This window comes from Branchiostoma belcheri, unplaced genomic scaffold (assembly GCF_001625305.1).
Source record: "Branchiostoma belcheri isolate BF01 breed outbred unplaced genomic scaffold, Haploidv18h27 scaffold49, whole genome shotgun sequence".
NCBI lineage: Eukaryota > Metazoa > Chordata > Leptocardii > Amphioxiformes > Branchiostomatidae > Branchiostoma > Branchiostoma belcheri.
The window spans coordinates 45,972-60,904 of record NW_017804120.1 but is presented as its reverse complement, the minus strand read 5'-3'; the positions used below and the strand labels follow the sequence as shown (position 1 = coordinate 60,904).

The following is a 14,933-nucleotide window of genomic DNA, read 5'->3' as shown; positions in this document are numbered from 1 at the left end:
CGTAGGCACGAGGTTCCTAGTGGGGTCCCCGGGTCATGCTCCCCCGGGAAATTTAGAAAAATGACATTTCGTGCATTTTTGAGAGGATTTTCAAGAAAAAAAATTAGAGATAAATTTTTATTCAATGACAAAGGGAGCAGTTTTTCATATTCCAGTCCATCTTTTCAAGAAAAATCTTGGACCTTTACATAAAAAGTGGACCTTTGAGCCTTGTGTGTGTGTGGGGGGGGTCCCCCCCCCTGGCTACAGGCATGCTTGCTTGTTTGAATTCAGGGCCAAGCCGTGAACCCAATCACCGTAGAAAGACTCCTTGCCAAACTACAGCGGGCGAGGGAGCAACTGGATACGGCAAAAGAACTACTCCAGGCGAACAAGAACAACGTCAGTCTCAGACGTACGGCACATGTCATTGGAACCGTCGCCAGGTTAGATAAGACCAGATTATTTACCACATTTATTTTGTTAGTATTTGAAATACTGTGCAAAAGACGAAATAAGCGGAAAAGTGGTGCTGGCGCGTAGTATTTAATACTTGTATGAGCCTAACCCAATAAATTATCATTTATTGGTGAAAAATGAGTTACTCGTAGGTGTTGACTCATTTTTTTCTCCTAGTAAAATGTCCTATCGATTCTCTTACTAGTGATAAATGAGTTAGAGGGGTGTTAACAGGTTTTTTGCTTAGCCTAGTAGAGGACATATCAAACCCTTTAGATTGAGTTGCAAGGGTCTTTTTATATTTCAGTCCATACCATGGTATGGATGAAATATATTGTGTTCCCTCATGTTTCTCCTTCTTCTTCTTCTTCTTCTTCTTCTTCTTCTTCTTCTTCTTCTCCTGCCACTCGCTCTGAGGGATTCAACTCCGCCATCATTAAGCCAAATGACTTGAAATTTGGCATGTAGGTAGAGTGAGCCAATACCCCCAGGCGTTTTTTTCATTTTTTTGATACATGCCTTTGAAAAATTTTTATGAAGGTTTTATGGGGCATTTTTCGCCCAAAAAATGGATTTTTGGATCCTGAGCGCTGGTTTTACAACCAAATTATCTGAAATTCGGTATAAGGGTACCTTGAACATGTGTCTACAGAATAGCAGTCACATATTTGGCATACACCACTTCCAAATGACTCATTTGGGGGACTTTAATGGCTATTTTCAGCAAAAAAAGGGCCAAAAGTGCTGTACCCGCCATGTTCTATCTAAAGAATGGCCGGTTCCATCCATGGAACACGTGTTCCATTGCGGGTTACCTGAGGTCACATTGCACCTAAGTGGTGCGTAATGACCCACACATTCAATTTTATGTGCCTAAGACCTTCAAAATGTATCAAATCTCATGATTGTTAGTTTTTGCATACCTGTAATAAGATTAGTGAAGCTTTAGAGATTCAAAGTACTTGTTGTTGCATCTTTGTTCTCATATACTTGTAGCTACTATTTAATTCATTTATTTGAGAACCTTTGCCAGTTTTGCACTGGGTAAGTTTGGAATAGTCCACGTTTGCGTGGGAGGGAGATGGACTGAAATATGCTGTATTTCCTCCCAAGCAAATGTCGGCCTTTCTAGTTTTTCGATTATCTTACTGGTGAAAAATGAGTTACAAGGGTGATAACTGATTTTTTCACTTGTAAGAGGTTATAAAAATTTGTTAACACAGGTAAAGGTGTTTACATGTAGCACGTGTTTGAACAGAAATACTTATATGATCTAAAAATGATACAAATAGCTAGAGCTGGTTAGATTTGATAGTCAAGGAAACTTTATTTGCGGTTGGCAGACAATCGAAAGTCTGAATTACAACTAATTTACATTAAAAGCACCTTTCAGTTAGAAATATTCATCAAAGGAATTTGCTTTAAAAAAACTTCAGAACATAGAATTAAACAACGATTACTAACGTCAAGAAATAAATTCTTTTATTCATCAACACATGACAATACAATAACAGCCGTGTGGTGCTGCACTCATGTTTTTAAACTTATTTCAACATCGCCACACAACAAAATACACTAACATATACTGTGAGTTTGCATGGGCATAACATTTTGCGTCATTTAAATGCATAAGTCATTGATTTTCGATCTATTTGCTAAACATATTCCTTGTGTTGGAAATTACAGTTGTAATATGACTATGATGCAGCAGAAACAGTTCTAAATTGAGTTTGAAATTATTCTTTTGCAGAGTATTTGTATGTGAACTTGTATTTCAATTATATTCATGTCACCAGGTACTATATTTCAATCAATGATGACTTATTGCATTTTATCGTTAAACTGCTGAATTTTAGACTGCTGTAAATTTACAACACAATTCAGGAGCTTGTCCTGCCATGTTGTTTTTATCAAATAAAGATCATGACGTAATCTAGCGTTTGTTGTGGTAATTAAGACCATTTGGTGAGTTTCCTATCAAATAGACCATTGCTTTGCAGCAAAGTAAGCAATACTAAGAGCTTGTTGACATGATTTCAGCCTTGTCGCCACATACCGCTCCATCTCTGAGTACTTCATGGCTTGTTCTGCTGGACTGAATCCTGCCTTGACAGTGGCATCAGCGGCCATATGCGGTGTTTCGGCAATTGCTCACGGCGCCATGGCTTACCAGTGCCACAAGGCCATCGCAGAGGCAGACGCACTCCTGAAAAAGATGAAGGCACACGAAGAGAGGTAAGACACCTTGAGACTGTTTCCCATTAGTTGCTACGCTGTCCTCTCTACAGCTGCCAGCGTCACATTTTAACCTCCACAGTAGAGCAACTCACACCACACCGTCTAACCGAATCTGTTCTACTACAGGGGCTACCAGGCTGTAACATGCACACTAACAAGCAACTATTTGAGGCACTTGAGACATTTATTTCCACCACAAAACGTTTAGATGGCCCTTCCCGTGGTACCACATAAATTAACCTTTTACAATCTTACGTTATACATGTATATATTTCCTCACATATTGTATTATATTCAATTGCCCTTGACCTCTGACCTCCAAAACAATAATTGCTATTATTATCTTGATTGAGTACTTTATTATGCTTGGTTGTATTTTATATTGTTAACTGATTGATTTTAGCTTAATCTTTACTTGTTAGTTTACTGTATTGGTATCTTTGTATTGTTTGGCACCCGAAATCAGCTATGCTGCCTGGGTGGCCAGTGTATTGTATCGCCACAATCGAATTAAAGTAAGAGACACCTTGAATCTTTTTCTGGAAAGCGCTACTGTCTTATTACGGTGAAACACGAAGGGTAAGAACTAAGAAGAAAAGGCTGGACAGCGCGTAACAAAAAGGAGGACCGTTAAACATACAGCTGAAAAAAATCAAGAACACTTTCAGACAATAACATCATCCTTCGTCACTCGATGATGATGGTATTGCAGATGCTGATTTGAAATTAGACTGGGGGGGGGGTACCTTCTATAATTTTTAGAAAAAAATACATCCTTACTTTACCACTATTCATGGCTTTCACACTTCCCATAATGCCTAGTTAAGATCACGGATATGACGTATGACTGACCAAACCCCTCCCCCTTCCTCGATGTAATATTTCCAACAAGTTCTATCGACAAACTGGTCAACTATATTGTTTTGCATTATTTATCTAGTATAAAGCGCATGTCATAATTGCATTTTTGTTGGAATTAGAGAAAATGACGTACCTTCTATCGTTCTACCTTCTAGCGAAGACTCTCCTACTCGCACGGTCGCATTACGTATGTCCCCTTCTTACGTCATATCCGTGATATTTACTAGGCATTATGGGAAGTGTGAAAGTCATGACTTCAACATGTACTACTACATGTACTACGTACTAGTAACGCCCTGGTAGGTCCATCGAAGAAAACAAAACTTGCTAATTCTGAACGTCTTGTATTGTTGTCAGGCTTGCCAGTGTTGCTCAGGCTACCGAAGAGTTTCTGAGCTTGCTTCAGGAGAAGATAAACAGTGCTTAAGCCAGCAAGAGTCCAGCTACTGCCGAGCCTGTAGCTACGTGTCAGCAAGGTGGTAACCCGCTGGTGGTTCTGGGGTTGGTCATCCTCGTAGTCGCGGTAGTGTGGCGGCTTTTCACCTGACTTTGGTTACTGTAAGGCTACAGCAAGTAATTTTTATGGATGACATCAGCGCGCACATTAATTTTCGCCTGATTTTGAAAAAAAAAAAACCAAGAAATTCTGTTGCCTTCCGACAGTGGTCAACATGCCAAAAATGGGCAAAGATGTCTGTTGCCATGCCGGAAGGTGGATGGCAGATAAATATGAAGAGATAGAGGAGACAAGAAAAGGCTCTAATTTAATGTTTTGTTCTCACTTTGATGCAGTGATATGTGATGTTGGATGTGTATATGTGATGTTCCTACTGAATCAAAACCATTTGTACAATGATTGAGTCAAAAGTTTAAAATGTAGGAACCTTGTTTTTTCATGCAGCTCGCCTTGTTTTTTTTTTCGCCCGCTCGCATTAGATTTGGAGTCTGCGGAGGATGTCATCCATAAAATTTGCTTTACTAACACACGTACAACAAGACCGGTACCGTGTAACACAAACCACTATCTTTCATTCCATCGCTACCAATTGGACTATTACTGAATTGGACTATATCTTTGTATACTTTGTGAGTGATCCTACCAAATGTTAAGCTATGTTTAATTTTTGGCGACGTTTATAACACAAAACGTTAACATTTGGTTAGTGATATGTCAAGAAGATTACTCGTCAAAGCACTGGTACAAACTTAAAGAAGGAAGGAAATAACTATAGGGGACTAGGATGATTGGTATGTTTTCAGTGTACTCTTAAACAACAGAAACAAGAATTCACTGTAATTATAGAATTCCCTCCTTAATTATGCAAATTAAGTCATTATTTGCATAATTTTCCTTTAATTATGTACAACTCTCTCTCAGCTACCTACACACCAAAATGATGAAAGTACGTTGTTCCTATCTGGAGTTATTGACTTTCAAAGGTTTCGCCAGAAAGTCCCCTGCAGTTCCAGAACAAGCTGCTAGGGAGACCAACTTCACACCACTTATTCCTGACAGGATAAGCTATGTGTCTTCAAAAAGTCAAGACCATAGCATGTCTAACCTGGATGTCTAATCTTCATCAACGTATTAAGAATCAATTTGGCAGTAGTAGAGTTTGAATTGTCGATGAACACAATGCTATAATTATGTTTACCGAAGGAAAACTCAGTTTCTCCCTCCTCCTCTTCTGTTCCAAACACTAACTTCTGACCTGGCCAATGACATGATTTGTTGACGTCTGTCACCAAGGTGACTGGTGTTGGGTTACATAATGTTGCAATTTCATGGTCTGCTCTACTCCTGTCACCATATACTTGTAGTACATGTATGTGAATGTGTTTGAGTAACAGAGCAGACCATGTCCGAAGGTAAACATTATATATTTGCTTTGCAAATGTTAATTCTCTAGTTATACATGTTATTCTGATAATCAAACCCGACCTTATCGTACTGTTATCCTGACATTGCTAGTTAGAGATAGGGTATATGATATAGGTTCGGTGTGGTTGAGCTTTGGTTTGTTAATGTTAGGGTAGAATTTGTATGATGATGTTCTGCCCTGTTTAAATTTCATCAAGTTCATTTCATCAAGTAATTTGAGCCATTAATATTCGATTCCCTGGCTATCAATCTAAATATGACTTCATTTGTTCTCAGAGGGATTTTTTTTTGTCATCCAATATTAGTAGTAAGCATCACGGAGCAAGAAAAATCTGAGAGAATTTCGAATGGACCGAAACGGCGTCAATCAACGTTGTTTGCAGTTCTGTACATTGTACCATTGTTTGTAGTCTGACTATGTACTTTAACTTTTACTTTACTTTAACTGTAAATCGCTAGATGTCGCCGCTCAACAATAATTTTTAGATTGTCCATCATGAGGCAAAGTACATGTATATACATGCGCACCTAGTAGTAGAAGAAATAACGCATTGAGAACACATCTAGTGGAAAAATAGACGTAAAAACAATGGCTACATACAACATCATCAACAACAACAACAAAAAACAACAACAAAAAGCCTCAACGACAAAAAGCTTGTTTATTAATCCTAACCTAGTTTTTAGTCCAGCTTGTACCTGTGCATAAAGCATTAGTCATTTTCTTACACTGCACTAATACAGCCGACAGCAAGCTATAGCTACAATTAAAACGACTGATTTTGTTACTGATATGGACAATGGAGTATATTTTACTGCATTTATTTCAAGGGTATCTACCTTTCTCAATTATTACTTAAATTGCAAACTTTTCTGACTGATCCAAAATGCTTTTTGTGTCATCTATAGTCAACGCCCTATCAGTTTTGATTGGAACAAAATTACCTTATGTCATTATTAAATTACATGTTAATTTACACAATATGCTTTACTGGCGTTGGATGTTTTATGTATTGTCATATGTGCTGGTGGTGACATAATATACAAATAATAAAACACAATCGAGTGAAATAATACATTTCAGATACAATTCTATAGGGCAAAAGTTGTACGTACCATTTCATACAGAGAACAAATTTTCTTTTAAATCACGTGTGAAACTGAGAGTCTTGCACATTCTTTAAAAATTGAAATAGCATGGCTACAAAATTAAATATGGCTTCAAATATATCGACCTTAAAACCCAAACGATGTGCAAAGAGACTTACGAAGAATGCATGTGTTAACTGTTAGTGACTATTATTGATCTTTTACTTGATATAAGAAGTCAAACTACATAAACAAACAGTCTACTTCATTTCCTACCACGATGACAGCCGTCTAAATTTAGACCACCTTGCATTGGTCACATGGTGACTCATATGTTGACTAAAAACTCAGGAAGACCAAATAAGGATGTGTATAAGCGCAAAATGAGGTCATAAAATGATTAAACGGTGCCATTATTTAACTTAGTAAGTTTGTAAACAAGCCTGACAATTCGGCCTTCGGGCTGCAACTGGGCTGTACTTTTTCAGTGAATTGAAATAAACCATTCTACTACTACTACCACAATCAAACAAACAAAGCTCACAGTACTACTCTCACAGGCTATCTCGTGACCATCAGCGGTATGTGAAGTACTCCCACAGTACCGCAAGTATGACCACAGTGACGGCCACTACGCCCAGCATAGTGTTGACAGTCATCTGTTGTTCCTCCGCTACACTCTCGGTGGCGCTCTTGCTGTTCACTTTTTCGTGAAGATGACGCAGAAACTCTTCGGTTTTCTTCACTGTGTTCTCCAACCTGGTTGTAAAACGTGAACAATATAGTTATCAACATGGATAAAACATTTATACATAACTACAGTTGTTACGGCTTGTTGAAATTAAAAAAAAAATTGGAAGAACTAAATGATGCCGAATATACCTTTACTACAAATTGAATGGTAGTTGACATACTCTTATTTGTTTATGTTTTTCATGTCCTCTCTCTGTCCCATATAAGCACGCGTTTTAATTATGTTTACCGAAGGAAAAACATATTGTTTTTGCTCAGTTTCCTCTTCTCCAAACACAAAAGGTCAATGACCTGAACCAGACGTCTATCACCATGGTAACTAGTGTTGGGTTACATCATGTTACCTTTCTATTTGGAGATAGATTAGAGCTTAGATATAAAGGTAGACCTTTATACGTTATCACATGGTTTTATACCATTCTTCAATACATTCTGTACTGACTGTTCTTGTCAGTTTGCAATTAGCCCTCGGGTATAAACTTGCACTGAAGATTACTATTACAAAAGTAAACATGTGCAGACGTCTCGTATGAAAGATAATAGTTATAGATACATGAAGCTTGAAAATTTATACGAAGGAGGGACACAAAAAGTAAAAGAAGTGAAGCTTACTTGGTTTCATAGGTCTTGATGTCAGTCAGAAGTGCGTCTGCCTCAGCAATGGCCTTGTGACACTTGTATGCCATGGTACCGTGTACGAGTGCCGATATACCACCCACGGACGCAGACACCGCCGCCAGGGTTTGGTAGAAGGGGTTGACTCCCGCTGAAGCTGCGAGGAGGTACTCAGAGATGGATCTGTATGAGTTGATCACGCTGTATACATAAAGACAAGGCAGAAAATTATTCAATTGCACTGATCGACCGGCAAATGATTTTGACCCTGTGTAAAATTAACTGAAAGGTAAAGGTAAATATTTGTGTCCCATTTTTGGATAATATATAATACTCGTACCTGGCGAAAGATCCCGCAAGATGCTCCGAACGCCTGGCAGTGACGTTGTTCTTGTCCGCCTGAAGAAGAGACCTGGCTTTGTCCAGTTCCATAGTTCCTCTCTGCATGTGAACCAGGAGCACGCGCACAGCGTCAGTCTTCACAGGGAGACCCTGCATGTTGAAAAAAAAAAGAAGGGACATTTCAAAACTCTCAGAGAGGGATGAATACTCCGTTAATATGTTCAGGGCTTCGTGAATGTTTTTATTCAGCCCATTCGTATATATTTTGACCAGCCCCAGTCCTGCCACTTGCTACATAAATGTAAAGGAATCCGGGTGTCTGCTACAGCATACATTACCATGGTGACAGCTATCTGGTCCAGGTCAGTGACCTTTTTTGATTTTTGTTTGGAAGAAAGGAAGAAACTTTTTGGAATTATGAAGGCTGATTGTACGATGTAATTTCATCTCGTATTACTCCACATACCACCCACTTACTCCCATGGACCCAACGCGTGTTAATTCGCCTTCAACATTGGCCTCCCTGTCAACCATCAACTGTCAATTAACTCCTACCCTCCACGAAACACACAAACTCAGCCACCCAGAACAGTACTTCCACCCTCCACGAAACACACAAATTCAGCCACCCAGAACAGTACTTCCACCCTCCACGAAACACACAAACTCAGCCACCCAGAACAGTACTTCCACCCTCCACGAAACACACAAACTCAGCCACCCAGAACAGTACTTCCACCCTCCACGAAACACACAAACTCAGCCATCCAGAACAGTACTTCCACCCTCCACGATCGCGAAACACACAAACTCAGCCACCCAGAACAGTACTTTCACCCTCCACGAAAAACAAAAACTCAGTCACCAAGAACAATGCTCCCACCCTTCACGAAGCACAAAAACCCAGCCACCCAAAACTATAACATCTGTTACATCCGGAACATAAATCTGATTACCTGATGAAAGTCATTGATAAGCCCTACAAGTCTCTCCTCAACGTCTGAGAGCGTGGCGACGACTTGCTCCAGTGCCTTGTTGTAGTTTTCTTTTGCAATAGAAAACTCGTGCAGGATGGAGAATGTTGTCCAGGACTCCCAGAGTGTGTACAAAGCCATCAGCAAGCTGAGGCCACACTGAAAATACAAGAACGACCGCTCATATGTAAAGAAATAATACTTCAGTGATTAAAACCAAGGAGGTTAAAAATGTACATTTTAAAAATGTACATTTTAACCTCCTTGTTAAAAGATAATCATATTGTATGGTTATCATGAAAGCTCTTGTGTGTTGGTAGTTATAAATGTTTAAATTAAAAAGACCAGTGACTATAGCTAGGTGAGAACAACCCCTTGTGTTGAATGAAGTTTTAAGAAAATCTACCACCTAAAATTCATGACCCTGGCATGTCTAGATCAGGAGATCTCAAAACCAAAATTCCGCTATAGTACCACAACGAGCCGCTAGGGGGCCCAGAATCTAATTCTTTGTGAAGTCTCATGAAGACTACCAGATATTGAAGACAATCCACCCAATCCTTCTTGGGTTATCGTGTTGACACACACACACACACACACACACACACACACACACACACACACACAAACACACACAAATACGCCACCGAAAACATAACCTTCTTTGCGAAGGTAACAATCACCTGCCACTTGATCTGATTGGTGATGTAGTCCTTGTGCATGTCTTGCAGTTGCTTTGTCACGCACTCTATCCCCTGCCTGGGGTCGTGGTGACAATCCTTACGGATGTCCTGAATTTCTTGGCCAAAGAAACTCCTGATGCTGTTCAACACCTGTAGTGTTGATAGACATATCTATCATAAGCAATTACATGTGTAAACTAGAAACACTTGAAAAGCAAATGCTTAATGTTTGCCTTCGCATGTGGTTAATTCTTATTTAAACACATTCATATACATGGTGACAGGAGTCTAAATCCCTCCTACTATAAAATTGCAACATGATGCAACCCAACACTAGTTACCATGGTGATAGACGTCTGGTTCGGGTCATTGACCTTATTTGTTTGGGGAAGAAGAAAAGGAAACAAACTAAAAACAATGTTTTTCTTTGGTAAACCTGATTAAAGACAATACAAGTTCAGGGCGGCAAAACGACAAATAGTCTGGCTGGGGAAATCTTATTGATATTGACATTTAGGGCCATTTCTTTCGTCATCATTTCATACTTGGAGTGTTTGAAATGGCTCAAAAAACAAACGACACGAGGTTCCTCTTGTAATTTTGGGGTATACCCCCACCAAACAGCCTATAATACAAAACATGTAAGCAAAATCTCATTTTTGTCTCAAAGATACCAGTATGCTATTGGATTGATGGGCTTATGTATAATCTCACACAAAACTATTTTCAGATTTTATTGCCAGACGTCCATAGGTCATCAAAGTTCAAAACTAGAAATGCAGCATTGATAATACCAATTGTTATCATGGCAGAGGAAGTTGAAAATCTCTCAAAAACTTACATTTTTTGTCGTAACTTACCCCTTCAAGGCTTTTCCAGCTCGTTTCCGGATCTTGCTGCGATCTAAAGAAAATGAAATGAAAATGAAGAATTGAGAAAACGAATATTGCCATGTTACGCGACAAATAATTTTTAAAACATTTTTTTTTTCTGAAGTTACATTGTATAGGCGTCAAGGAAAAGAGGTTTAATATGTATCCTGGGAGTCAATGTATTATCAAAAGAAAACATTTTTGTGATGGAACATACTCCTCTTCCACAACTGGGGTTAAAATCACTTATTCGTATATTTCACACAGATTCTGTATAAACTATATCATTGTTGTTGTTTTTGCTTACAGCTGTTCTGCAATGGTCCGTAGGTCAGACAGAGTATGTTCCATTGTTGCTGCAAATTCCCGACTTTTGCACTCACTGGTGAGCCCATACATTGCTTCCATGATTGCCCTGGCCGCAAGAGCTGTTTTGGGTGACGAACCTCAAAAAAATAGAGAAAACAAGAAATTTCAATAAACTAGCCTACATTTCCTTTGGAGCAAATGCAGTAGATGGCTTTTACCACATCCCTGTACCAAAAATGGGCCTGTCCCCATCCCTCACAAATGGATTGTTCTTAAATCACCCCTGTCCAAAAATTGTGAAGTGTTCCAACCTCCATGCAGTAATGGAATCTTCCAAAGCCTTCTGCAAATGTCAGGCCATTTGGCCCTAAAATTGAATCCATTTTACGACATGGCAGGGAAAGAAGGAGAAACACAAGGGAAAACAATGATTTACATTGATATAAATATAGTATGAAGTGACATATAACTAAGAATACAACAGCTGGATAGCTGGATTATTGGTTAGGATTTTTATTTGCATAATGCAAACTGTTGCACCTGTTGCAAATATATTCAGAAAAGTAACTTTCTCACCTTTTTCGTCTGCAACTTTCACGAATATCTTCAGCTTGTCCACGATCTTCAAGTATTCCTTTAGCGACAAATATTTTAAATTTGTTTTTAAAAAAATCAATTTTTTTCCATCTTTACAATCGTCACCCCAGGTTGGCAAACACAGAAGCATATCCCACACCAGCAAAATTAAAGACACACACACACACACACACACACACACACACACACACACACACACAGAACACACACAAACACACACAAATACAATGTACACACGCACAGATACACACACACATACACACACACACACACACTCACACTTAATAGCTAAAATGAAATATATGGACATTTCATGGGTGATATAAAAAGCTGATATCAAAGGTGATACAACATAGCAACAATACCTTGACGTTGTCTTCGTTCATTTCTGGAAACTCCGGCTGAAGAGTAGACAATTAATATTATCATATTAGCAGTTAGCTCCGTTAGCTCCCTCAACAATACTTCATTTGTTCTTAGTTATTTGTCTTTCTTTAGATGCCCAGTACTAGTCCCCTCTATAACCGTGCTTGTGCCGTACAAAACCAAAAGTGCTGCTTTGAAACTTAGTTCGCCGGTAGGCCTAGACGTGTTTGGAAATCCTATGACATCATCAAAATCACACACCGGCCTACGACGAAAGTGGAAACACTTACTAGTCAACCTCATGTTGTGTTTACAAAATGAATGAATGAAGACCTTTTATTGCACACACATACCCGCTGGGTCAAGTACTGGTTACAACAAAGGTATGGAAGACAGATAACGATGCATATATACATCGTCAAATACCTACAATTCAGTATAGTCGGTTTCTTCTCGTTTCTAATATAATCGTGCTAAATCCTCAGTTAACTTACCTTTAGGCCCCACAGACTGAATTTTATGGATGGCATTGATTTTCGCCTGTTCTCAAAAAAAATAAAAACAAGTGTCCATAGGCGACAATTCTCAGTGAATTCAAGTTTTATACTTTGCAGATTGAGAACAGTAATAGTGCATGTAAACAGTGTGTGATCACTTAACAACTGGTAACAACGTATAGTAAAATTGGCTAAATCCCTGGTCTAATAATCTAGCCTGACTAAAAAAATCGCGCTCCTGGTGGCCACCTGCCCAGAGGTTTGCCGCCCCCTTGGGGAAACAGTTTAAGACTGACTAGTGTAATCACAGCACGCTACATAAAATCAACAACACGACAATCTAAATAAATGAACAAAGTCAGCTTTCATAACAATACCTTCATTTACTACATTTTATTTATTTGACAAGGTATCGCAGTAGGTGCAAACCACAATCCCAAAAGATACTCGCCACCATTATGCACAACAGCCACCTAATATCTGCTTACAAAACCTCTGCTACCAAACAACTACCTAAACCTACGGCCTATTCCACTGGATTGTAAAAGTAGGGATGTTTCTAAAATATGCATTTACTTCGATATAGAAACTGCTACGGTGAAAATAAAAAGACGTGCATCATCACGGACATATAATAATGTTACACCACATCGGCCCCTCTCCACATCTGCTTGAAGGATTCCCCGACCCCCCCCCCCCGCTATTTCAAACAACGGGTTTTCTGGACCATTCCAATTTGCCTCAAAATTGTAGGGGTGCATTTAAAATATTACATTGACCGCGAAAGCAGCAACAGCAAAAATACACATTCGTGCATCAACACGGGCATGCCCGCAGACGGCGCATTGAAGTTGCATGCCGATTATATTACACAAAGAGAACCCAGTGTTTTGCTTGCGAAAACGAAAACGGCTGTTCACAACACTCCGTCCGGAGGTCCTGACCTCCTTCACGGAGTAATAAATAAATACGTCCCCAGCCTCTCCGCAAATAGCATGTAGGACTCGGGAGCTATAATAGGTTTGGTAACCAGGCTACTATCAATGTCACTTCATAAGAAAGAGTTTCCCACACCACTTTGAGCTCAATTCATTTGCGTGCAAGCATATCGGGTCCAGTTTTCACAGTGAACAGAAGTGACGCCGTCATGACCAAGAACATAAAAATGTTCTTAATGATTAATAGGATTTTCATAAACGATAAAGCGAGCCATTGTCTTTGATGAATTGACCCGATTTCTCAGTAGCCCTGTACATGTGAAGTGTGGGGGCGTGTATTTGGCGCGTGTGCTTATGTCTGTGTTTGTGCTTGCGCGCGCGCACGTATCGGTCTATGTGTGTGTGTGTGTGTGTGTGTGTGTGTGTGTGTGTGTGTGTGTGTGTGTGTGTGCGTGCATATGTACGTGTGTTTGTAAATATATGGACCTTGAAATCGAGAGATGTGTCGTGAAAAATGAAGGCGTTTTCAGTTAATTTCGAAAAGGTTGCTTTCACCGAAGGCAGCTTTTGTCTATGCGTTCTTGAAAATCTTTTCACATAGAAATGGCACACAGGCTTACGACGAATGTGAAAGCGCGTAGTCAGTGTAATTTGGCCAAATAGGAATGATAATTGGCCACCGCTGAGTTCATTTACGGACAAAATTAACCTTCCCGTGGACTGACTTTCCCGGCCAATCAATATTCTTCCCTTTTAAGTAACCGATTCTACGATCCGTACCCCCGTAGAAATAAGGCCTACAGGAGGCTAGACTAGTGCTGTCGGTTTTGTCAAGGCCTTCGTGAAACAAAACAAAAAGTCAGATCTATACCTTATGGCGAGGAATCCTGGTTACTGCGTCTCAACAGACAGTACATAACAAGACAACACTTACCCAACACTCCAACCATGTTTCAAGATTCAGCTTTTTCTCGTCCATTCCGGCGAAGTAGAGGCGCGATACTACCTTCTTTTCTTTCGCGATACCGTTCGGTAGCTAGACGCGTTCAGTTTCTGTGATCCGTCACCTTTGTGTTTGTGTATCACGAGGGGCATTTTTCTTTGTCATTGGACTTTCCTTGACCCGGCCTCAAGTCATTGTGCGTAAGTACAAAAATATCATACTTAAATAGACCTAGACGTTATCAGCGAAGGCGTCACGGTAAAGAGCATGATAATTCCATAAATAAGGCAATTTTCTTTGTTTTGGACCTTAAGCTATTTCTCAGTAGCCTTTAAAAGTGTAGCCTGACTCGCTTTACGGTTGCCACCCAACATCCACCACCCCCTAAAAGATTGCGTTCGTGTGTGTGTGTGTGTGTGTGTGTGAAAAGTGAAAGTTTAGCTCATTGGAAAGCTAATCTTCCACTGGTCGTGACAGAGAAGACAGACGCTATGTACAGTATTTACAGGTTCATTGTACCGGGAAATCCGGGAAAA

General features: G+C 39.6%; 2 protein-coding genes across 2 annotated transcripts in view; one reads left to right on the top strand and one right to left on the bottom strand.

Annotated features, from left to right (window-relative positions):
* The window catches only part of LOC109479481, a 13,200-nt gene extending 9,034 nt beyond the window's left edge, over positions 1-4,166 (top strand). Inside the window, exons 8-10 of the mRNA XM_019781446.1 lie at positions 274-425; positions 2,479-2,673; positions 3,895-4,166. Coding sequence (XP_019637005.1) covers positions 274-286 — 13 coding nt within the window. The 3' untranslated portion in view covers positions 287-425; positions 2,479-2,673; positions 3,895-4,166. The remainder of the gene's footprint in view (positions 1-273; positions 426-2,478; positions 2,674-3,894) is intronic.
* Positions 4,167-6,786: 2,620 nt separating this feature from the next.
* LOC109479480 lies at positions 6,787-14,482 on the bottom strand. The gene is made up of 10 exons (XM_019781444.1): positions 14,389-14,482; positions 12,019-12,054; positions 11,633-11,690; positions 11,055-11,193; positions 10,736-10,778; positions 9,876-10,025; positions 9,175-9,351; positions 8,217-8,368; positions 7,874-8,077; positions 6,787-7,267 (listed from the first exon to the last, which is right to left on the bottom strand). Exons 1-10 carry the CDS (start codon positions 14,431-14,433, stop codon positions 7,084-7,086), a joined length of 1,188 nt encoding a protein of 395 aa, XP_019637003.1. The 5' UTR covers positions 14,434-14,482; the 3' UTR covers positions 6,787-7,083.
* Between the last annotated feature and the right edge of the window lie 451 nt (positions 14,483-14,933).